The sequence below is a fragment of the Coffea eugenioides genome, chromosome 6 (genome assembly GCF_003713205.1).
Source record: "Coffea eugenioides isolate CCC68of chromosome 6, Ceug_1.0, whole genome shotgun sequence".
Lineage (NCBI taxonomy): Eukaryota > Viridiplantae > Streptophyta > Magnoliopsida > Gentianales > Rubiaceae > Coffea > Coffea eugenioides.
The window spans coordinates 19,507,704-19,531,223 of record NC_040040.1 but is presented as its reverse complement, the minus strand read 5'-3'; the positions used below and the strand labels follow the sequence as shown (position 1 = coordinate 19,531,223).

At 35.7% G+C, this 23,520-nt stretch overlaps 2 protein-coding genes across 8 annotated transcripts; both read left to right on the top strand.

Moving 5' to 3' along the window:
• The first annotated feature begins 7,316 nt into the window (after positions 1-7,316).
• LOC113775444 (chaperone protein dnaJ 6-like) lies at positions 7,317-11,063 on the top strand. Of its 2 annotated transcripts, none has more exons than XM_027320326.1 (8): positions 7,317-7,620; positions 8,997-9,095; positions 9,237-9,338; positions 9,875-9,934; positions 10,015-10,121; positions 10,203-10,285; positions 10,496-10,586; positions 10,672-11,063. In XM_027320326.1, the coding sequence occupies exons 1-8, from the start codon at positions 7,507-7,509 to the stop codon at positions 10,868-10,870; spliced, it is 855 nt and encodes a 284-aa protein (XP_027176127.1). In that variant the 5' UTR covers positions 7,317-7,506; the 3' UTR covers positions 10,871-11,063. The 2 variants fall into 2 exon arrangements, with proteins under 2 accessions (XP_027176127.1, XP_027176128.1); XM_027320327.1 differs by having other exon boundaries at positions 7,319-7,620; positions 10,684-11,063.
• Positions 11,064-15,197: 4,134 nt separating this feature from the next.
• On the top strand, positions 15,198-21,907 carry LOC113775651 (serine/threonine-protein kinase Nek6-like). 6 transcript variants are annotated; one of them, XM_027320610.1, is made up of 16 exons: positions 15,219-15,282; positions 15,363-15,441; positions 15,630-15,797; positions 15,892-16,023; positions 17,092-17,158; positions 18,116-18,181; positions 18,310-18,356; positions 18,949-18,994; positions 19,081-19,161; positions 19,249-19,291; positions 19,376-19,425; positions 19,795-19,876; positions 19,959-20,008; positions 20,106-20,179; positions 20,290-20,341; positions 20,421-21,907. In XM_027320610.1, exons 4-16 carry the CDS (start codon positions 15,905-15,907, stop codon positions 21,582-21,584), a joined length of 1,941 nt encoding a protein of 646 aa, XP_027176411.1. In that variant the 5' UTR covers positions 15,219-15,282; positions 15,363-15,441; positions 15,630-15,797; positions 15,892-15,904; the 3' UTR covers positions 21,585-21,907. The 6 variants fall into 6 exon arrangements, with proteins under 6 accessions (XP_027176415.1, XP_027176411.1, XP_027176413.1 ...); XM_027320614.1 differs by lacking the exon at positions 15,363-15,441 and having other exon boundaries at positions 15,198-15,282; positions 15,710-15,797; XM_027320612.1 differs by lacking the exon at positions 15,219-15,282 and having other exon boundaries at positions 15,298-15,441; positions 15,710-15,797.
• The last annotated feature ends 1,613 nt before the right edge of the window (positions 21,908-23,520 follow it).

Here is a 23,520-nt window from a genome sequence, read left to right as displayed (position 1 = left end):
AAGTACTCGATTGTATGATTTGAAACTATAAGAGACTTTATCTGTAGGTTTACTTAACCACGAGGGGGCTTTTTTGTATTATAATTCTAAGGGTATAATAGGTATATCAATTGAAAATGTGTTTGTTTTCAGTACAAATACTCACAAAAAAAGCGTGTGTATTTCAAACTCGTTAATTGATTTTTGTCGCTTTTTTAAATTAGTCCAAACTGTGAGATATCAGAATATATGTTTTAAAACTATAGGAAGTTAAAATATCTTAGACAGTAAATTTTGTTAAGTTATGGCTAAAAATTTTTGTAACGCACAATAATCTTTTCCTTTCCTTCAGCATTCTAGACAATATACACAGTGATTTTTTTTCCCGTTCCACATGCAATTCAAATAAAATGGATGAAAATCTTTCTCTACTTTCTCTTTTATTTCTTTTCCACGGGAGTGCTTTTTCTTTTCTTTGCATTCGTCTGCTTCAATCCAAATGGCGTCTAAATCATATGTATACATTTTTACTATCTTAGACGACTGCAAGTCTACAATATCTTTTATTTGTGGTCCTCTGCATTCCATGTCAAAATGTTCGCAAACATTTTATGTAAAGGAAAACAATTCATTGCCAACATAAAACAATTATCTACTAGGATTAGCATCAACAAGAAGTTTTCCACGTACTGATTTGATCGGTTTCAATCACGAAAGTTCTTTTCTTTGATTAAATCCACGATGAAGTTAAATTACAAGGTTGGATCGGATTAACAATTTAACAAATTCACTTCGATAAATATGAAAAAAAATATATTTGTTCAACACATATGCCATTCGAAGCTTGCATCTCAACTTTTTTTGTACAAAACTATAGTGTAACCGAACAATGATTTGATTTTGAAATGATCAAAACTCACTTGATTATCAAATATCATTGATTAATCAAATACTAAACTATTTAGGTGACTAATTTAAAAACATGCATTTTGTGATTGAAAAGTATAAATTTTCATTAGTTGATAGACTAAAAATGAACCTTTTCATTAATTGAGTGACTAAAAGCATATATCTTTATTAGTTGAATGAATAATTTGACTCAAGAAAAAGCTTAGCGACCAAAATGGGGAATTTTAAATAATTTAGTAACTTTTTGGCCATTTTCTCTAAAAGTAAAGATAAGTGAAAGTAATTTATTAACTTACACACTGATTATCTATTATTACTGCAATACCCGAAAAAATAACTCTTAAGGGTTTATTTCTATTTTAATAGATTGAGTATATATAAAAAACAATTGTGGTATTTCTAAGATTAGGGCTAACTATAGGGACCAAATTTGAAATTTATGTCTAAATGCAAGATAGGTACATACATCACGTTCAACATTTAACCTAATCTTATCATTTGTTTTTCTCCAATAGATTAAATTCCAGATTCAGTAGCGGCTAGAAGAGGCTGAAGTAGCCCAACCAAACAACTAACTCAAACTACTAGAATGGAAAAGAAGGACAAGAAAAGAACATATAGATGAAGCTTCAATGGAGGCATGCTAACATATGATTGTATATGATGAAGAAAGAGTAATTTCGAACACTAGAAAATTGAGGTTGTTAATTTATAATTGTATATGATGAAGTCTTCACTGTCCATTAGCAGTCGTTCAAAACCACGATTTGGTTTTGGCTTCGGTAGAGCTGCAAACGAACCGAGTTCGCGAGCGGCTCGAGTCAAAACTCGACTCGAGTTCGATCAATATTGAACTCGAGTCAAGCTCGTGCTGGCGAAATCGAACTTGAGCTCGAGTTCGAGTACAAAATATTGAGCTCGGCTCGCGAGCTCGAATATATATTTATATATATATATTTTTTTTATTTTAATAGTAAAATTACATATATATTCCTAATATTTTATTATTTATTAAGAAAAATAATTATTTGCTATTTTTATTAGATTAATTTCCAGAGACTCGAGCTAACGAGCTGCTCACGAGTCAGAAATTCGAGCTACGTTACGGGCTGATAATTCGAGCTGCTTGCGAGTCAGAAATCGATCTACAATGCTCACGAGCCTTGTCGAGTCGAGCTCGAGCCTGGCTTTTCCTTGGTCGAGTTGAGCTCAAGCTCGATTTTCTTGGCTCGTCGAGTTCGAGCTCGAACTCGAACCCACCTGTTATTAAGTCGAGCTCAGTTCGATAAATCTAAAACTCGATTCAACTCGGCTCGTTTGTAGCCTTAGGTTTCGGTTTTACTTTCATAGAATTAAGAACATTTCGCTCTACACTTTCAAACATATCAATATTTTCTCTTTGGAGAAAAACATATAAATCGAAAATGGTATTACAAATTTTCAAGAAAAGAAAGTTATAATGAGGCATTCGTTGTTCCAAATAGGCATCCAAGGATCACCTCCAGTATTGTTATCGATTGAAGTTGAAGCACAAACTTGTTTGGCAAGCAAGTTTTTGAGCAAATTTGTTTGCTTCAAATTTTTTAGCAACTTTAACTACACTAAACTAAAAAAACTTCTCAAAAATTTTAAATTATACACTTTAAAATATTCAAAAATTTACACACTTCAAAATTTTTTTCTACAACTTCTATAGTAAAATTTTAGACAAATATCCAAAAAACTCATTTGCCAAAAGGGCGCTTAGTATCCCACGTTCAAATGTGCACATTATAATGCATCCCAAATAAATAAATCTATAGAGTAAATTCTCCATGCAAAAGTCCATGTCATCAAAAAGAAAAATACAACAAAAAAAGGAAAAAATGGAATGAACGACAAAAACCGCGGCTGCTCCAAAGATGCATTCCCCCATCAGTAACGTCAAATCAGCCTCAAAAACACGAAGCTTGCAAAACAAATAAGACTTGCTACAATTCTTAATCGAATTTAATACATGCAAAGAAAGTGATTTGTGGAAGTTCAGCTGACGACTTTAGAAATTAGGATTTATGTGTTTGGATAGCATTCTATATCAGCAGTAGCCAGCCTTAACTCCTCACCATTATGCTCAGTGTGAAAATGTGAAGATTGTAAAAGATGCCTAGCTTTCTTTCCCTGTTCTATTCCGCGTTTGAGCCACCAATTCTTTTGTTGTTTGTCAAACTTCATTTTGGGTATGGATAGTCTTTCCCCTTTTTGTCGCAAAATGAAATCTCCAATCTTTTTCTTTTTTTTTTTATCCATTTCCTTTGACATGATCTATTTCGAAGATGAAAATTTATGAATGCAAGAACTTTATTCGAATTCTTTGTTTGACTGGAGTAAACTATTGGACTTATTGGAAGACTTATAAAGCAACAAAAATCTAGTGGAGCATTTCGGTTTTTTTTCCAACAAAATTTTGTTGTACGTAATTCATTTTCTTCTTCCTTTTTGTTCTTGCAAACAATAGCACGACGAAAATATATTCTTCAAAATCTGTTAAGAAATAGATTTTCCTTTTCCAAGTAAAGTAGTTGAGTAAGTTTGTTATACATTATCACTTTATAACTTTTTTTTTTTTTACACTAGCAGATTTAGATAAGCCATAAAATATGAAATCAAATCATGTACATATAGTATACATTTACAACTATTAGTATAAAAAAATCACTTCACTATCACTGTCAGTGCAAAAAAAAAAAAAAGGTTAATCCAAAGTAATTTGGCTTTAGCGTCAGCAAGAGTTGGTGAACAAAAGTTTTATTTGATGAATACGGTTCTTCGTTTTCATTACCATGAATTTAACTGTGGTTAAAATTATATAGCCCCTTTATCTACCCTCTGGAGTCTCTTCATGCATTGTAGGTTCTGAAGAGATAATTCAGTATCTGCACAAGATGTCAACCAAAGATCAAGGTGCAAAATCCAGAAGGAAAAGTCCCAGGCATGATAAGATTTCATCACCTTTTTTGTCATGACCAGCATCTTCCTCGTCAGGCTTTGGATTCAATACTCTTTCACTATCTCCAACTCCCAGCGGTTTTTCAAAGCACTGTTAATGCTTGCGTAAAATTTTGGCAGGTATTTCCTTCAGAAAGCCTGAAATTGAGAATATGAATTAATCAGGGCAACTCTCGGTTTTGATCACAAACTCTAAAGCAGCACAGAGGCATCACCCCAATATTTGACGTTTAAGAAGGGCTTCCCAATATTCGACCACCTTAGCCATACCAGACAGCATCTGTGCCTCAATCTGAGACTGTAAAGCTTCTAGTTCGCCGTAGGAATTCCCTTGTAAAAGTCTCTTGAATTGACATGTGCCTCAATGTTTGAATGCATTCCTCTTTCTTCAGCAAGTAGTTCAGAAGGCAGTTGCTTTCCACGCCCCTTTGGCTTGATCCAAAGCATCGTTTTTCCTTACTTCAGCAAGTTCCCAATCACAAACCACCAGCAGTTGCGCAATTCCAAGTAGCTCAGATAAGAAAGATCTTCAAACTAATGTTAATTAGAAATTTAGATTGTAGCATCCCAACACCATTTATCTAATATTACAGATGATGTGAATTGGAAATACAAAAACTGCAAAAAAAAAAAAAAAAAAGTTATCACAAGTGGACCATGTAAGTAGGGGTGGTAATTTCTGACACGATCTAAAAACACAATACGAAACTAATACAAAATTAATGGGTTGGATTAAGACTCCACGGGTTTGGATTAGAATCGGATCAAACTCGATGAACTCGAAAAAAAGAGTCGAATTTAGGTCACCCACAGGTTGACCCGATCACCCGTTTATGAATTAAAAATAATTTAATAAATATAAAAAATATTTTATCTAATTAAACTAAGTTATTCTTTTCTCCCAAAGGCATTAACCACTTAATCCTAAATGAATTTGTTTAACTTGTATAAAGTTGGAATTGTTATATTTGGACAAATGATGTATTACATTATTTTCTACTTTTATAGTGTCTTAATATATTCCGGATCTGGTTTGGGATAAAATACTTTTACCGTATTTTAATTTATTTCAGATTTGGCTTGAGATTATTTTATCGAAATTTTTATTACTTGATTATGTACTTAGTTTTGTGCGGAATTGGTTCTGTTAGAAACTATAGTGATAAATTCGTAAATTGGAGTTATGTTTCGGGTCATACCAGGTCATTTTGGTGATCTGCCGACCCAAAAATTTCAAGTTCAGGTCAGATATACTGACCCATCACAGGTTGGCGGATCAGGTTATGATCAATAAATTTCCTATCGTACCTGAGTCTCAACCCAATCCGCCAACTTCGTCATCAATCGGATTGCCACCCCTACATGTAAGCATATTCGACAAGCAATTTTGAAAACGAATCAATGGGGTGAAGCCTTAATCAAATAGGGGACAGGTTTACACCTGTAAATGTCTCAGTGGAGATTACCTAACTACCTTAGGGTTGTTGACTTCGATCGAGAAGCAGATGACCAAACAACTTTCATAATGTTACACTGACAAAATATCATAAAATTAAGATACACTGTCAAAAGAAGGAAAGAAACAATAATGTTTGAAACAAACTTTCAAAATCTTCACTCGAGTTGAGACGTACATAGAAAACATAGGATATTTCACATATGGATGAAGGTTTCACTGACGAAGACAGGTAGCCCTAGGATTTCATAACAGCTGACATATTAGCTCGATGTGAGGTAGTAGGAACACTTCTATATGCAAGTTACTAGATGTTGGATGTGATTCACATAAAATAAAAAAATAATTTTGGCACAAATTCAGCAACCAGGTCAATTTTCAAAAGACTATCCTAGCACCTTCATCAGGTGACTTGAAATTTTAATTAGAATAATCCTCCAGGCAAGAACATGGACCAATGAATCCAGCACATATTCAAATAGACAATTCGCTTTGCCCATTCAAGCAAGGAACCAAATTAAAGACTATCCCAACACCTTCATGTGTGTTGAAAGCCCATCATTTGATACACTTGTTGACGGCATATGATGCAAAATTTGGCAACCTGACATTTGTTATCCACTTTAATAAATGAATCTAAGGTTTTTTGGCATCAAATACTACGATTAATTCATTGACTGTTCACTGAATTTTGGAAAAGCGTGCTTCCCAGTGCTAATTCCATGATTTGGCAACAATAATATTAATGCTTGTACACATGGCCATACAATTTGAAGGGTTAAACTAAGTTGAGAGAGGGGAAACATGGGTAGGGAATGTTAATGAGATAAGGGTGTTGGAGATGAGGTTTCTTGGCAGGCAGTTGGGGGTTTGGGATTTTGGAGGGTTAAGGGAGGGAACTAGAAAAAATAAAAATGAAAAACGACAGAATGGAAGGAGGAGGAAAATAAATACTATAAATGGCTGTAGGATGATATTCATGGAAATAAACATCTGGAATCAGTGCGTATTTATCATTTCAGCTATTTTAGTGGTAATTTAGAGCCTACTAAGGGGTGTAAACATTTGAAACCGGGGGTGTATTCGTTATTTGAGCTATTTCAGTGGTAAATTAGAGCCTACTAGAGTGTAAATGAGCGAATTAAACTGAACATTCTAGTGTTTAAATTCATTTGATTATTTTAACGAGTTTAAAATTTTATTTAAATTTGACTTATTTATTTGCTTAAAAGTTATCAAACATTAAACGCCTTTCAACCTTATATTGACATTGACTAGTTAACGAACCAAAATCGAACGAATTATTAACAAGTTAAGCTTGATTTTGATATCAACTAGTTTATTTTGTCTTTCAACGTTATTACTAGCCTAGCATAGGGCTTCGAATCCTTTGTTCCCAAAGTAGTCTCCCTTCCTTATTTGTACGGCTGTCACGCGTCTCTAGTCTTTTGTTAACCCAAATTCAAATAAACCGATAATAATCGGTTTACAAATTTACTCAAAATCAATTAAAACAGATAACTCAAAACTTTTTTTTAATTTTCGTTTTAACAAAAAAAGAGTCTTGTTGATCATAAACATAGAAATCAACTAAAACTCTTCTTTATTTTTTACCCCAAATCAACAAGACTCTTTTTTGTTAAAAAGAAAATAAAAAAAAGTTTTGAATTATCTGTTTTAATTGATTTTGAGTAAACTTGTAAATCGATTATTATCGATTTATTTAAGTTTGGATTAACAAAAAGTTAGAGACACATGACAGCTGTACAAATAAAAAACAGATGGACAGAAACTATTTTGGGAACAGAGAATTCGAAGCCCTAGCACACAGAGGGTGAAGGAACCTGCTAAACAAACCTATTTTTTTTTTCCTAACAAACCTATTTGGTCGCGCGTTCTTTTTAAATCCCAAAAAAACTAAACAAGAAAGAAAAAAAAAAGAATCCAATTAAGGTCATACCTCATACGGTATATTTTAACGCGGGAAGAAGTGAAAATCAAGAAAGAGCTAAGGCGGGAAAATCATAAATCTCTATAGAGATAAACAGAATTGAAATCCCCCACGCAAACCAGTGATTGCCCATTTTCTCCGCCGAGCTCAGCTTAAATCAATTACGTCAAGGCAAAGCATTCTGCTTCAACCGCCTTTTGGCAAAACTGCTTCAAGGAATTCTGAAATGGGGAAGAGAAAGAAGACGGCTAGGGTTTCCGAAGAAAACCTAGAAGAAGAAATTCCGGAAAACCAGAGCAAATTGGAAGCTTCTTCTCCCACAGAAAAGACCCTTTACGAGGTACCATTCTTTTCTCCGTCATCTGATTCTTTTTTTCTCTAATAATTGCTGGGCTTCTTTTTATTCATTTATTTATTATTATTATTTTTGCATATGGTTGGAAATGTTCGAAAATAGGGCGAAGAGTCGCATTTTCTTTCTTGCTTTTTTATTTGTTTGTTTGTTATTGTTTAATTGAGAATAGTAGGTCTTCTATGTTTCCTTTTCATAATTCTGAGAAGTTGGGTTGCAGGGAAGTTAGTCTAGTACCACTTCAGTGCCTGTGTAATCTGAAGTGCCTCTAATTTTTGAATTCTTCTTTTATTGTGTGAGAAGAAGATATGTTTGCAATATACTCGACTTGGATTGTACCAATTTGGTAGTTTAGATTGGAAAGTGTGATTCTTGCGACTGTTGATTTGGCATAAGCTACAAAACTTGACCGAGCAAAAAATGAGCTGATGGGTAATAATTAATGAGAAATTGTGGAATCAAGATACTGCCGTTTTAGCAGAGAAGTAATTGAGGGTTTTTATAATTCTTTTTTTTTTCCTGGTCTAATAGGAAATTACACCTGAGGGAATGGTTACACTATTGTACGTTCATCTTTTAGGTTTGAGATGTTGTGCCATTATTCTCAAGCATCATATGTACAAGAGATTTGGTTTGAATAAGTCAGCCTGCTACTCTGGGTTTTAGAAGAGCTGTCCTATGGTTAATAAGGTCTCAAGTAAAAGGATTATGTATTTCCTGCTTATAGAGGAATTATGTATTTTTCATTGATGTTGCTTTCCTAATGGTACAATCAAAGTTTATTTGTTTGTTGCTATCCCTGTGATGGTTTAGTTTAGCCTACATCTTCAGCTCACTAAATAAGCTGAATAAGCTTACAAAAGAATATACCAACGGAGCTCTTGTAGCTGGCCTGTAACTCTTTTGAGATAGACTAATTAAAGGCAACCTTAAGCCTTATTCACAGCTCCTGTTCTATTCCAAGCAATGCTGGTGACAAGTAATAATCACCTTGGGCATCTCATTCACTCCCTTAAGATGATCAGGCAATTGCTGTGATGTTCTCCTTTAGTTATTTCCTTCATGGTTAACCAAGAAAGCCTTCTATTTACTTTCTGAAAATGAGAATTGTCATCAAAATGACCCATGTAGTCCGTGGTAGATAAGCAGTTTCTGTGAGTTCCTTTTTGTACCATTTTCTTGTTCATCTCCTATAGTATTCTCACTTTTCAACAAGCATGCTTCTGTGATTTTTTTTTTTTAAATGCTCTTACTTCTGGTATATTTCAAGTGTGTTGTTTAATGTTTGCTGAGTGTTGGATTTGCTTTACAATCCATCCAAATTCAAGCAATAGAGGTTCCCTGATAAGTTCTTTCTGTTGTAGATTCTTGGGGTAGAAAGAACTGCATCCCAGCAAGAAATTAAAAAAGCTTATTACAAATTGGCTCTACATCTGCATCCTGACAAGAATCCTGGTGATGAGGTAACTTTCCATCCTACTGTTTTCTTCTGTAAGCGTTTTGGTTGTTTTTGTATTGAATTTACATTCAGGTTATGTTTGAACCTCAGTGTTAGTTTTGCTTGATCTTAAAAAGAGTCAAACTTTTGCTTATCTTTTCTGTAGGATGCTAAGGAGAAATTTCAGCAACTACAAAAGGTTATGTCAATTCTTGGTGATGAGGAGAAACGGGCACTATATGACCAGACTGGCTGTGTTGATGATGCTGTAAGTGGCCATACAAAAATTTTCAGTTTTTGCTGTTTTAGACAGAGTCAGTAAGATCGGGATATACTGAAAAGATGCTTGTTGGCTTTAAAAGTACTGTAAGTCCCTTTATTTCGGGAGGCTGTGCTCAGAATTCACCCTGGGAGATGCATTCAGAATATTGTTACAATTTTGCCCTTTGAAGTCTTGGGAGTGTTTTCTGTTAGGCTTAGCTTTTTACTTGAGATCATGCTTAGAGTTGGTGAGTTTTGTTGGTAATCTTTATTTTCTACATTTGTGACTGTTGTGATTATGCATGTGGATATTCTTAGATGTGCTTTCTGTATTTTCTTTTCTATTTGGTTCAGTGGAGTTCAGGTAACTTGTTTGGTGAAATCTTGATTATGCTTTGTTCCAAACTTGTGTTTATTCTTCAACAACTGTTTTTATTTGGTTCCTATTTAAAATTGGAAAGAATGGGCTTCCCTGGGCTCCTTATTCTATGTATATCCGGTCCTCCTCGAGTAGTCTTGACACATTTTATTACTCACTTACAGGACCTTGCAGGAGATGTCTGCCAGAATTTGAAGGAATTTTTCCAAACCTTGTATAAAAAGGTTATTATTTTCTCAGATTGTCAACTTCTCCACCCCCTTTCTGATATATCCTTTCTTAATATGATCTCCTCTGTTCATAGGTCACTGAGGCTGATATTGAAGAGTTTGAAGCAAGCTATAGAGGCTCTGAGACGGAGAAAAAGGATTTGATTGATCTGCACAAGATGCACAAGGGTAACATGAATAGGTATGATAGGATCTATTTTCTTCTCCCACCCTTGGAACTTTAATGGGGCAGATTATCATCGAAATTTTCTTGTTTGTTTAGGGTTTTCTGTTACATGCTTTGCTCTGATCAAAAGTTGGATTCACATCGGTTCAAGGATTATCTTGATGAGGCAATAGCTGGAGGTTTGTTTATGGCTTAATTTGTATTCATCAGGAGTAAATAACTTGTTACAACATTGCTGAGTCAATATCGAATCACTGTTTAGGGCTGACTTTGATACGTGCAAGATTCAATAACTCTATGCTTATTTGTTGTGATGTGTTTTTTGGAGGCACGTATCTAACTGTCCTTCCCTTTACCTGGCTTCTTCTTTTTTGAACAACAATATTTAGGAGCTCTGAAGTCAACTAAATTGTATGAGAAATGGGCTAAGCAAGTTTCTGAAACAAAACCGCCTACTAGTCCATTAAAGAGGAGGAAAAAGTGAGTAGTTTTTTATATCTGATGTTGGTGCTTCAGTAATCTAATTTTAAATTAAAACTCAAGCAAGCCATGTTATTAACATCAGAGTCCTTTCCAGAGAAAAGAAAAACTCGGAAGATTTGCATGCTATCATCTCTCAGCGGCAAAATGAGAGGATTGGCAAGATCAACTCTATGCTCTCAACTCTGGTTAGCAAACATGGTGGGGAACCAGAGCCTAGTGAAGAAGAATTTGAAGCTGCTCGACGAAAACTTGAAAGCAGGAAGGCATCCAAGCGGAAGTAACTGTGATTTTGAGCAATATGTATGCAACAGAACTCTTCTGCTGTAAATTTAACCTGCCTGATGTAGTCATTTAAAATTAAACAGCGGCTTGGCTTGTACTTTTCTTTTCAGTTTTCTGGTCTTCAGCATTTCCCTTGTATTATATTAGCCTTTTGCTTTTTAATTGGGAGTAAGAGCCTTTTTTAGCTCTACATGGTAATGTGCATCTGGGCTTGCTATTTGGAAAAGAATGATCATGTCCAAATCTTTCTCCATTGCAAGGGCAATTTCTGCAGGACTGTTACTGTGGCTAGTTGAATAGCGAGAACTGAGGCAGCCTTAAAGTCAGTGTCAACTTGTAGGGCATTGTCGAACCTGGGCTGTACGAAATGTGAGTGCTAAGGCAGTCTTAGAACCAATGTCAACTTTCAAAAGGTTAATGCAGAAACAATCGACTGTTGTCGAATCAGTGTCAACACTGGATATAATTTCTCATGCAAGGCAAAATCTGGGCAAGGTGTGGTTAGGGTTAGTTGCACATGAAAGGTGGTTTAGTTCTAAAGGATGGATGCATGCACAAGAAGAACAAAACTCAAGAAAGAAATAGGTTTTCTTTCAACAACTTTTCTCTTTCATCCACCAACTCTATTTACACAATGTAGGTCCATTTGGTAGGGAGGTACTCTCAAGAAAACAAAAAGCCAAACTCCTTCATTTCAAGAGGGGGCCCAAATTCCAATGTTACACGAGGACAAATTTTTTTTTTTTTTTTTTTTGTGGGGTGGGGGGACGACAGCTTTATCCTTGCTTGACTATAATATCTTCCACAAAATAGCATGCCAGTAAAGGGTCCAGAAATGAGTTGTTTCGTCTATTTGATCAAGAGTTCTAAGTTTTAGTCTGTCCAATTGTTAATGCTCATTGTGATGTCCAACTCATGAAGTTTGAGAGTCACATCCAACAAAAACTTGGAAAAAAATTGGTTAACAAATGTAGACTGTTTAAACGGGAATCTGAGCGAAGTAAATAGGTGCCACGACCCTCATCTCTGACAAGCAAATATCGCTGGGGTCAACTGAGGATCTTTTTAGCAGTATTCAAGCTGTACTGAAGAGGAAAGTACCAATCATTCATGGGATTAACTCTTTATTTTCCTGTGAAAGTTTGGTTTGGAATATGGAACCAACGTCCTCACGTACAAATAGAAATGACAGGGAAATTTGGAGCTTTTGCTTGTGTCTGTATCCTTTTGAAGGATTGCTGTCTTGGAGATCATCAACCCGTCAAATGATCACGTTCTTTCTTTCTTTCTTTCTTTCTTTTTGCGAGTTCAAGGGACAATGTCAACATCTTCAGGTGGTAGCATCTTATAAAGAATGACTGTTCGGAATCCAAGATGAATGCCTCGTGAATTGAGGTAGTCCAACTGATGGATGCTGAGGTAAGGTAAATTATAGGCAAAAAGAAATAAAAAGAATTGAAGTTTCTCGCATTAGCAAGAAATGATTTGCTTCCAAATGAATAAAGAAAGAAAAAGTTTTAATGCACCTAGCCTCCTCCTATTCTTAAAGTGCTCTTTTTCATGGTAGGGGGCCGGGGTTGCTCAACTAACCACAAAGTAAAAAAAAAGAAAAAGAAAATGGAATCTATACAACAGAAAGCCAAACAGAGGATCACTAGCTTTAAAAGGCCTATGCATCTTTATATTCATTCAATGTAATTTGCAGTTTAGGTCAATGATAGATGCCTTAAAATATGAGGAATCGAGGGTTGGTGGACGATTTAGCTTTCCTGAAAAACCACTCTAAGATGGAAGGAGGTACACATTAGGCCGTCCAATTTGGTACTTGGACAAGACGTCATTATTGCACCACTAATACAATTAGGGTTTTCCTTACGGGTGTTTAATAGATATTCGTTCTAAATTTTACCCAATTTATCATGTATATACACACACTAATAATTGCTAGCCCCCTTGCATTTATACGTATTTTTTAATTGATCTTATCTTTCCAAAAATTTAACATCTGAAATATACGTTAATAAAACGCGTGTCCAATTGACACCCATTAGACATGTCTGTTTAATTATACTGTTCAAGTCCTTCTCCACATTACTAGAGAGGTGCCAAGTATACATCTTCCCCCTGTAAAGGGAAGGGAAAAAATTACACACACACAGACAAAAAAAAAGAATGGCGGACCGATCCCGACTTAATTTAATAATATATAAAATTTTAGCATAAAAAGTTTTACAAAATCTTTTTGATGTAACTCCTGTCTGCACCTAGATTTTTTTTGAAATCTTTGTCTCCTCATCTAGTCCCATTACAAATATTTTTAACACTGTCCTGTGGAAACTAAATATCAAATGCCACATTCGAAAGAATTTGAAATACCTAAAGTTAAATAATGTAGCATTAACCATGATATGCACACAGAGTTTACTTCTTCTTCCATTACAAGAACACCCCACCCCCCCCCCCCCCAAAAAAAAAAAGATGGTAAATAATATGCTACACGAATGTTGGCAACCAGTTGATGTAGTGTACAATAAATCATGGTAGAAAATTGGAAGTAAAAAGAAACCTCCACTGCATGCACTGAAGTTGTGTGTGTGTGTATATCTCTGCATGTATGTATATATATATATATATATATATATATATTCTTCTCTTTTTAATTTTCAAGGGCCCGAACCAGTTAGGAAGAAATCATGAAAAATGAGTTAATAATTTTAGTTCGTGGAACTAGTCATTTTCTGAAAAAGAAAACGTCAAAGATTTGATTAGCAAGCAATCGGGCTCCTCAGAATCTTTCTAGCTGTTGGACTAATAAATGGGTAGGAATTAGGAAGCATCTTAATCTTCAATATCCAGTCCTTGGTTGGTATTATCCTGCAGTGCACTTTCGGCTTTAGAGGTAGACTTTGCAAATTTTTTGTTGCCAATTATCCATTCCACCGACGAAAGCTGTAGTACAATTGTTTATCATCTTCTCTTCCTAGTTCCTACCTATCTATCTATCTATCCATCTCTCTGCCTACAAAAACCATTCATGACTGTGCATTTTTTGTACCATCTTGTTGCTGTGCACACTGCACACACTAAGGGAAAACGACATGCCAATCACTTTTGCAAGAAGCCAATAAGCATTGAGGTCATTCCTGGCTTTTCCCTACCATGCAAAATTTGTCCCCAGAGAAAAAATAAATGACCAGTTCCCTAACAACCAAAGGAATCTTGGTCTTGATTGAGTCCTAAAGAGTTTAAACATAAAACAAAATTGAGAGAGAAGTTCCTTTATTAAAAAGAAAAAAAAAAAAGTTCTTCCATTGAAGATAGGTAGGTAGATCTATGGAGAGTAACATGCATACTTTGGAATTCAATTTCACGTAGCTACTTATTTTTTTTGTACTCAATCTTATTATTTTGTTACTAGCACTCCAATCACATTGTAAATTTTATACATAAATAGTTAAGTGGAATGTTAATAACAAACAACAAAAATGCCAATATGGCTTTGGGAAAAAAAAGGAATAGGCATATTATCCTTGGGATAAACCAAAAAAGAATTGACTGACTTTTATCAATTTGTCGCTTTGAACTTTAGGGATCTATGCCATCCAAAGTTACAAATTGAATGGTCATATACTAAGAGACTTCTTCTAGAGAACACAGAGTTTGATGAAAGTACTATATGTTATATTTGAGCTTCGTTGGTCTTCAACACCACAAAAGTTAGAGAAAAAGAGAGCCCTTTTTAACTGTCTATTTGTTGTTTCTACACCTCTTCTCTCTTTTTCCATTTCATTCATAACTTAACAAATGTAGTGATGAGTACAATACTAACTTCTTTCCTAACCTCTGTCTCTGTGTAGTGTACTTGACTCCTTGTGTGGAAATGCTATTTACCGTTTCATTCTTGAAAGTTGAATCTATACCTGTCGATTTTGAGTTTCAAACGATTCACCTTCTTAGAGATTGGATACCCTTTGTGGTAATGAATAGTACAATAAATGCTTCTCTTCGAGGTGAAATAATAAATGCTTTACCCATAAATTCTTTACCATGTCTAAGAATGTGGTTTTGAATTCTTTATCCTGGTGGGACACCTAAGAAAGAAAAAACTTACCACAATTTATAGAGTCAAAAAAGGTATTCATGGTAGTGGGGAGAAACCATAGCGTAAAATAAATGAGCTAGAGGAAAATTTTGAAGATTTCTGGTAGAGATGGTGACACTATACCAGCGGTCAATGAAAATGTTCTGCACTTCTTTGGTGTGAAATGATTAAATACTACTCCTTTGAATCTGGAAATACAAGCAAAGTTTTTTCTTTGGCTGTGGCCCCTATTCTCCTCTTTCCTCTTCCACACCTTTCACTCCAACCCTTCCCCCCTCAACAGCAAAAAGACTCATTTTTCCCGTATTGGTAAATTTCTTACTTTCCCACTTCGCTATTAGCATTAATTTACTTGTCTCATGTTGCTTTACTTGACTCTGCCTCTCTAGCTCTCCGTCTTCCCCTCTCCCTAACCCACACTGAAGGTGAATAGCATTCACGAAGGACGCATACTGATCGAGTTTATAGGTGCATAAACCTTTTCAGTTCAAATCTTATTAGTAGTGGTAATCACCTTTTTCATTAATTAGTGCAAATATATAACTATGGCCATACCCCTATTATTATTGCTTTCATTGAGTGTGTCTTGGCATCCTCCTCTCTCTCTCACAAACTTGAACAGTTTGTCATAATTGTGGAATGCTGCCTTTCTGCAGACTTTATTTCTATGCCTAGTCATTGCTGAAATTGTCTATCAAGAACCGAACTTTGAAGGGCATCTTTTGCTTGATTGCAGCTGTGCAAAACCCAAGATTCTTCCTTTGTTCGTTGCTTCTAAGGATTTAGCTGTGAGCCCATAATTTTTTTTCCTCGGTTAAAGCAGGGTAAGTGCAGAAACTGCTTCAATCAGCTCAGGTTTGTATCTTTGGCTGGATTTGGACTGACCCTTTTTGTTTTTTGTTTTTCCTCTTTAAACAGAGGAAGAGGCCTAATGGAGGCAGAAAATGGAGATGGCCAATCCCGGTTGGAAGAATATGAAGTAATGGAGCAGATTGGCAGAGGAGCTTTTGGAGCAGCATTTCTTGTTTTGCATAAAATTGAGAAAAAGAAGTAAGAATCTCTTAAACCCCAGTTTTGCCATGTGGGTTGTGCCTAAGTGTGCGTGTTCTTGTGAATTTGTGTGTCTATATATTCTTTTTAATTTATGGGGTCTGTTTATTGGGTTATTCTGCACATATTGGTATATTTAATGAAAATCGGATAAAAATTCATAAGTCTTTATCTTTTTGGTTTTCAGTTAATTCTTCAAAAATAAAAAAAATAATAAGCATTATTGGCTTTTTCTTCCCATTCTTCTTCCTTCTTTCCTTCTTGTTTCTTCTTTCTTCTTTGGCTGCTTCTTCCTCTTTCTTTTTTCCTCTAGCCATGTGAATTTAAGCAGAAGTATTTCAACAAGACATAGAAAAATCAGTTAATACCAAGAAGAAGATGCTAGAAAAAGCCCATTACAAGTAACTCAAGTAGGAAACAGAAATCAAGAAATTGATATAAAGAACAAGCAAGGATTCACAGAATTAACACCTAAATAAAATAATGGCTCTTGGGAAGAATACTGGCAGAAAATTACTTGACATTTAGTTCACAGTGGTTCTAGCTATTTCTTTACTAATATTTTCTTGAAATTTTGTAATTGAGAAAGCAAAAGGAGCCCTTTTTGTTGATAATTTTAGTAATAATTAATATGCATCTGGAAGTAATGTTGAAAATTGAGAAGTGAAACTAGTATATGATGCCTGTTTTCTGTTGGCTTGAAAATATAGCACAAGAAATTCTTTTGGTGTTGTTATTGTTATTTATTTTCATGAAATAGTGCACAAGAATATGAAGTGCCATTTCACTTTTTGCAGAGAATCTGATTCTTTCTATTCAACTTAATAAAAACAGTTTATGACCATGACCTTGGAACTAAAACTTTAGCATGGTTACTTTCATTTGCAGTTTGGAGCAGACTTTTTTTTTTTCCCTGACAAATTGTGTAATATGACCTTTGGTTTGTTTTTATTTGTTGCAGCAGTATAAACTTAAATCAGAATCCTAGGTTAATCTGGAAAATGTTGAACATCAAGAGTTATTGTGTTAGGACAACTCTTAAAGTATTCCTTTATTCATCTCTGTTAGGTATGTTCTGAAAAAAATTCGTTTGGAAAAGCAGACGGAGAAGTTCAAGAATACAGCACATCAGGAGGTAATTCCACAAGATATTTGGAAGTAGGCTTATCTGATTTGTTATACATGTAGTGCAATGCAGTGGTTCATAGGTAGTCAGAAGCTATAACTTGATTATTCTCCCATTTCATTATTTTGAAGTTTTTCTAAACATTGATACTCCTGAAACAGTTGAACTGTTTCACCAGTCATCATCCAACTCTTTTTTCCTTTCTTTTTTCTTTTTCTAACTCATTTAATGCTCAATAGATTTATCAGTTAGTTGTAGTCTTGCCTTGTTTGGATATTGGAATATATAGAATCAGATTCAATAGTAAATTTCCTTGGAAGAAGACTGAGAGGGTATACGTCTAATGTCGTTGGGAACTGAGCTGAACGATGGCATTTATAGGTTTGTCCTTTTACATTTAACTTAAGTCAGGTTCATGTTCAAATTTGGAACCTGTTTGATTTAATTCTTGAGCTCAAGTTCAACTATGATAAGCTTGAATTTGAATTGGAAGCTCTCTCTCTCTCTCCCTTTCCTCCCCCCCGGTTTCCTTTGATTAGCTCAAGACATGTTTCTCAAAACTTATTTTGGGCTCAAAACTCATTGCTTTGAAATACATATATATGACACTGAGGAATCAATTATATTGCTGTTGAAGCTGTTGAAGTACATGCCTACTGTGTTTGTAAAGATATATATTTAAAAGGATAATTTTTAAATATATACTTGAACTAACTCATAAAGACATTGAGCCTCATATTTCTGTGTTTAGATTTGAAACTGCAATAAAAAATAACACTAAAGTTAAAACTGAACTTATTTGAGCTTTATTCTGGTTAAATTTGCATCAAGCCAATGAAAACTTGAGCTTCAATAGCCAAGATAAGCTTCAAATTTGACAGAAATCTGTATTAGGTGAATAATCACTGAAGATCTATTGATAGAATATTTCTTGGCATGGTGAAAATTATAATGTGTCCTTTGCAGATGAATTTGATTGCTAAACTGAATCATCCCTACATTGTGGAGTACAAAGATGCTTGGGTAGACAAGGTATTAGTTGGTTTCCTCATATTAGACTTTTATGGGACTGAAGTCCACCATCAATATTCCTTTTCAATTGAACAATTCTTGCTGAAGTTGGGTATTGGAGAAGCCTTAACTTGTAAAATATTGCACAGGGTTGCTTCATATGCATCGTCACCAACTATTGTGAAGGTGGAGACATGTAAGTATCATTCTTAAATAGGACTGACATGTTGAGTAATGCTCCCTATCCTTCCTCTCTCTCTCTGCCATTGCCGATTCCTACCTCATATCCCAACATTACACGAATTATGCTCTAGAAATTTTGATTTCATGATCATCTTCTTGTAAAACAGTTTTGCTAAACGAATTGTTCAATCCTTTTTCCTTTTTGTTTTTTACCAGGCGAGGGGTGGGGTTTAAGAAGCGGAGAGGGGGGAGGGAAGGTGTGAACCCAAGACCTCTAATTCCTAGGGCCTCAACCTTAGCCACTAGGCCAACGCCTCCTTGGTCTAATTGTTTAATAATTCTGGAGGAATCGTAAGGGGAGATGGGGGATGTTTAACTTGCAAATTTTGTAACTAGTAAAAGTCTTTCTAATGTGAGTTCTTTTTTGTATGGTTCCAGATGTTTTTCCAATAGCTTATTCTAGAAAGATTGCATAGGTGTTCAACTGTTCCAAGTATTAGGTCTAGGAGATTACAAATTGGGTAGTGGGCTGAAGAATTTATATTCATATCTACTGTCTCTGGGAATGAATTACTCTTGAGGTGATTATGGTTTTGGATGAGCAGGGCTGAGATTATCCGGAGAGCTCGAGGAGCACTTTTTCCAGAGGAGGTAACCAGATAAAATTGCATGTAATTGAAGTTCCTTCACCCCAACTTTTGTTCACTTACCCAGTATTTCTTGTTATTGATTCATAGAAACTCTGCAAATGGCTGACTCAGCTTTTACTGGCTTTGGACTATTTGCATTCCAATCGCGTCCTGCATAGGGATCTTAAGGTACAGTGTAAAGCAATTATCAGATTGAAGGAATAATCAGTAGTTTGAAAGTTTAAACCATTCTGACCTGAGGTTAATTGACTCCAGTTATCAAACATATTCCTGACAAAGGAGAATAATATCCGTCTTGGTAAGGGGCCCAAAACTAGGGTGCTTTATAACCAATAGTTTCTATTTGTATCTGATCAGATTTGGTCATAAATGACTTATGCAGGTGACTTTGGATTGGCAAAACTGCTTGATGAAGAAGGCCTGGCTTCCTCGGTACGAATATACTTTGTCCACCTGGACATGAGTTCTTTTTATTCTTCTGTACCAGCTTACTCTATACCACCTTGAACAAGCGACACTCAGCTTGCCATTAGGTTTCCCTTATGCACGCAGACAGGCCCATCCAACACAGAAACACACACACACACACACACACACACACAGCCTTGCTACCCAAGAAGTGGTAGAGATGTTCCAGACTCTGTTTGCAATCTAATCACTTTCTTCATATTGCAACAAATTAGCTAGGGTGTTGTTTGTTTACTGTAATTACTTTTGGTTATGTGGAATCCTTGTTCTAAAATGAGATAGCCAATTCAAATGTTTGCCTCAACCTTTTACTGAGCTGGTGCTTGAAAACAGGTCGTTGGTACTCCAAACTACATGTGCCCTGAGCTCCTCACTGATATACCTTATGGCTACAAATCTGATATATGGTCACTTGGTGAGGAACAACGATGAAAGAATACATACTTTCATATATTCAATCGCGTATCACTATAATTGACATCATTTTTCCATTTCAGGTTGCTGTATGTTTGAGATTGCTGCTCATCAAGCTGCATTTAGAGCTCCTGTAAGTTTAAATTTATGTTCTTAGATTAAAATGACATGTCATGGAGAGCAAAGTAATAAGCCACTAGTGATGTACTCACTAGAACTGAATCTAACAGGACATGACTGGACTTATTAACAAGATCAACAGATCTGCCATTTCTCCGCTACCTATAGTTTACTCCTCCACGCTGTAAGTATTTCTTCCCCCAAAACAACCAAGTAGTTATTCATTTTTGACTCTATCACTCAAGTATTCTGTTCGGTAAACTCACGGGTCACGTATTGACTGTAACTTTACAGGAAACAGATTATCAAAACCATGCTCAGGAAGAGTCCCGAACATAGACCCACTGTAAGTTGAGTCACATTGTCTCAAAATGATCAAATTATTGTAGTGATTCATTCCAATATCCCTATATCATGAATTCTAGGCTGCAGAATTATTAAGACATCCCCATTTGCAACCTTACCTCCTGCGGTGTCACAACCCACCACCTGTCTTTGTTCCTGTGAAGTCTCCGACTAACACCAAAGAGAAAGCTACAAAATCCTCGCCCAGAAAATCTAGTGGTGGTAAAAGTAGCGGGGACCGAGTGGTTAAAGTAAAAGAGAGGGGCCGAGTCCTGCCATTTGATGAGCATACTGATCTGCAGCCCAGAAATGTGCTGGATACTAAAAAGCCAGTTAAGGAAAAACTTGAGACTAAGCGAGTTGATCCAACTAGCTATTCTGCAAAGATCTCCAATGATATGGATGATTCAAAAAGTGGGGACACAACTTGCGAAACCATTGTTTGCAATGGCGATTATCAGGAGAATTCCGACTCTTCATCACATAAAGAAAGCATCAACACCGCAAACTCTTCTTGGTTACTATCAAATTCTCAGCCAGAAGAGCAAGAAAAGGCTGCTTCTGAGCATATTTTACAGTTTGATGAGGGCGAGACGGATTGTGTAAGAATTGAAGATTGGGAGACACTGGACAGTCAACATGTCAACGAGGAACCTGTAAATCGGTTAGAGGACCCTATTTTCGAAAGGGGCGGTAGATTGTCAGTATCCAGTGCAACCCATAGTGATAAAGCTGCATCTCTCGACAAAGAGGATATTTTCACAGAAGAGACTGCACCAGGATGTGTAGGAGATGCAGAGAGAAGCTCTCAGACAGACAAAATCGAAAATGCCGGTGCATGTGCAGGAGTTCCATTTGACAATGTAACAAGTGAGAGTAATGACACAAATCCTGCTAAGCCTGAGACAGAAATTAAAGCAGATACAATTGAGCGTTTAATGCAGCCCAAGAAAGAAAGCAATGATGTAAAGAGTAAGGTATTAGATGACATTTTATTGCTGAAGACACTAGCTGCAAATGGTAGCGATGAGAGCAAGAATGAATGGGAGAATCCGAGCCGACAAAGAGCTGATGCCTTAGAATCCCTGCTGGAGCTATGCGCCCGGCTGCTTAAGCAAGACAAACTCGATGAGCTTACTGGTGTTCTGAAACCATTTGGTGAAGATGCAGTCTCATCCCGCGAAACAGCGATATGGTTGACAAAAAGCCTCATGAATGCACAAAAATTAGCTAAAGGATCCTGATCCTTTTTTTTTTTTTTTTCTGTTTTAATGACAGTTGGAGATTTTAGATTTTTTAAGCTTCTAGTAAGTTGCTGTAAAAAGAGTGGTGCATTTGCTGAGTTGCTAACATAGACTGTTGTGTTTCTTGAAGAGTCTTGTTCCAACTTCCATGAAGTTCTTGAGGATTGCATTTGAAGACCAACTTGTTTAGCGGTTTTTTTTTTTTCTGTTTCTTGTGGATGACTTTTTGGATTGAGGACCTTCAGCATTTTTGTCAATGAGCTTCACTTTCAAAACTACTATTGTACTTAAAAAGTTCATTGGTATGCAGTTTGTGTTGTTTTTTTGGGCTTCTAGACAAATTAAATTCTCATGGTATTGTTTATCATTGCTAAAAATGTTGCAACTCTGGTTCATTGATTTGTTATTCACACGGCACCTCTACTTCTATTGTAGTGATTGAACCGGTTTCCAGTTGCATCTTGGAAGTCCTTGCGACAGAAGGGAACGGCAAAAGATAAGATAAGATAAGATGTGAAGTTTGACCCGAAATTTATGACTAAAAGTGATTAGGGGGTTTTGATGGACAAAATTTTCTTCACCACTTATTGATTAATTGTGGACTTTAATTTCCGGTTCTAACACGGCTCGATTAGTCCATTTTCAACATAAAATCATCAAGTCTATAGTCTTGGCATTTCTGGTATTGTTGAAAGCGACAAGCACTTGTATGAAGTTCCATTTATCTGTTCGCTTGTTTTTTCTTTGAGAAGATGTTACTTGAAAAATCAGACAAACATTCAAGATTGAGTTATTTTGGTAATCAATTCTTAATTTGACTCCAACAATCTTTTCAACTTTATTAACCAATTTGTCCTAGGTAAGTTGACTATCAAAAGAGATCTAAAATCTATATTTGGATTGTTGGTCAAAGACTCAAGTCTCGCACCTTACAATTAAAAATCTCTATTTGGATTGTAGGTCAAGAGTTGTCGGTCATGAGTGTTATTTGAAAAATCAATAACACATTATTTGACAAATATTCAAGATTGAGCTATTTTGGTGATCGATTCTTAATTTGACTCCAACAATCTTTTGAACTTTATGAACCAACTTGTCCTAGATAAGTTGGCTATAAAAAACAGTCTAAAATCTCTATTTCGATTGTAGGTCAGGGGTTCAAACCACTTCACCATGAAGTTAAAACAAAATGTAAAGAGTGTACCAAAGCATTCCTTTGCTCTAGATAAACATTTCTTCGTTCTAATTCCTTAGACAACCCAGTTGGATTCCCTCTTCCCTCCTAGTATAGCTGTTGTTGATTGACTAAAAATAAACATTTCTTTGCTCTAACCCCTTAGACTACCCAGTTGGATTCTCCCTAGCTTTCCTTTGATCTGGATAAACATTTCTTCCTTCTAACTCTTTACATAACCCAATTGGATTTCCCTTCCTCTGATAATATTAGGTATTGTTGATTGACTGAAAAAAGGCCAAAAAATGCATAAAAAGTGAAACAAAAAAAAAGAAATAAAAATTGTATACATTAAGGAAGCCCAATAAGATCAATGGTATGCCACCAGGAAAGAAAATCAGCAGAAGCCCAAAAGGAACTTGCAAAGAGCCTGCAAATAGATACAAGATCTTGGCCCAAGTGGGGGAGAAGCAACCTGCACAGCAAAGCCATTTTACTTAGTTATACAGTGTGGAAGAAGCTTTACATACCAACTACTATTGGAGTAATTGGTCACTACATGTTTTCGTGGGGTCGGAGTTCAAAGATTCAGATCTTGTCTTCCATCACATCACATTGCTAGTAAGCTTTACAACAATTAGGACTCTAGAAAAGGCCCAAGGAGGTGGGAGACACGCTGTAAACATTTTGTTAGGCCCTTGGAGTAAACGGACTAGGGCTAGATACACACTAGGTGTTTTTTGTGCATGATTTGGTGTATAT